The 1241-nt window shown below is 60.0% G+C and overlaps 1 protein-coding gene and 1 non-coding gene across 2 annotated transcripts in view; one reads left to right on the top strand and one right to left on the bottom strand.

Annotated features, from left to right (window-relative positions):
* Window positions 1-410: 410 nt before the first annotated feature.
* On the bottom strand, window positions 411-484 carry TRNAI-AAU. Its single transcript has one exon. It is a non-coding gene; the product is annotated as a tRNA-Ile (tRNA).
* A 504-nt stretch (window positions 485-988) lies between these two features.
* Window positions 989-1241, top strand: part of MOK (MOK protein kinase) — an 18585-nt gene continuing 18332 nt past the window's right edge. The window contains 1 exon segment of the mRNA XM_019472454.1: window positions 989-1168. Within this exon segment, the coding sequence (XP_019327999.1) occupies window positions 989-1168 (180 nt within the window).

Below are 1241 nucleotides of genomic sequence, written 5' to 3'. Positions count from 1 at the left end.
GAATTAACGCGAGTCCGGTTTCCCTCTCGTAAGACACAGCATGCACTCCACGACTCGTCACTCGCTCTTACTTGGTGGGGTTTCGCACGCCCGCAGGGAGTAAGTAAGCGCGTGCCACGCGTGAAGTGAACACGCACGGAAGAAAACGCGCCCGAAGGCGTGACCCGAGCACGCCGCAGGCTGGCCGGCGTGGCTGCCGCCCTCGCAGAAATAGGAATCCACACTCCGCCGGGGCCGGCCCGGGCTCCATCAGCCGCAGGAGCACGATGGAGCACGGCCAGTGCTGCAGCCGCGCTGGGTGAGCCCCCCCCCGCCCCCGCGTCCTTCTGCAGCGGTAACACGCGTGCCTCGGCAGAAACGGGCGCGGCGCCGGGGAAGGCAATCGCGGGGACGAAAAAGAAGTGCGCGCTTGGCCCGTACGGGGATCGAACCCGCGACCTTGGCGTTATTAGCACCACGCTCTAACCAACTGAGCTAACCGGCCTGCCGACGGCCGCCCTTCCCTCTGGGGGTGGATAACGAGGGGTCCCCTCGCCCCCTCCCGGGAGCGCCGGAGCTGAATCCACGCAAGCGGGAACGCACGCTTAGCTGATGAAGGCGCTCGGCCTCGTCCATAGGCATCCAGCGCCTGGGAGGTAACAACCAGCGCAGGACACGTCCTGCGGTGACTTCACTTCACCTCCGAGTCTGAGGGCGATACTTCCCCAGCTTTTCTAGGATACGATTCCAGTTTCATTTACTTAAACAAAATATTTATTTTGGGCGTTTATTTTAAAGCATTTACTTTTCTGGCTGTTTAACGCACTGTTAGGATCTTAGTCTGCATGGACAAATGATTCACTTTTTCCTAGCATTTTGCTTTTTTACTATATGCGCAGCATTCGAAAGACAACTTTTCTTCTCAGCTTCGAAGCCTACGTTAAAATACGTTACGTCCGTTTAGCAAGAAGCAAACGCCACGAAGCGGGGGTGGGGACACCCCTCCAAAATGCAGTTTTCTGGAGACCGGCTCACTACAGCTCGGCGAGGAGAGAGGGCTCGTACGGCGCGGGGCCGCCCTCCGGGCCCCCGCCTCGCCATTCACTCCTCCTGCAAGCTGGGAACCGGAGACGCGCGCTGCGCTCACCTGACCGAGCCAGAAATAAAGCCCGCGGAACCTAAACCTGCAGTGGCGGACGGACACCGCTAGGGACCAGGAGAGCACCAAAGATAAACCGGCCGCGAGCGTGCAAGTGGCCGAC

This window comes from Aptenodytes forsteri, unplaced genomic scaffold (assembly GCF_000699145.1).
Source record: "Aptenodytes forsteri isolate BGI_AS27 unplaced genomic scaffold, ASM69914v1 Scaffold193, whole genome shotgun sequence".
Lineage (NCBI taxonomy): Eukaryota > Metazoa > Chordata > Aves > Sphenisciformes > Spheniscidae > Aptenodytes > Aptenodytes forsteri.
Note: the sequence above shows the minus strand (reverse complement) of the source record. Positions and strands in the feature narration are given on the sequence as shown.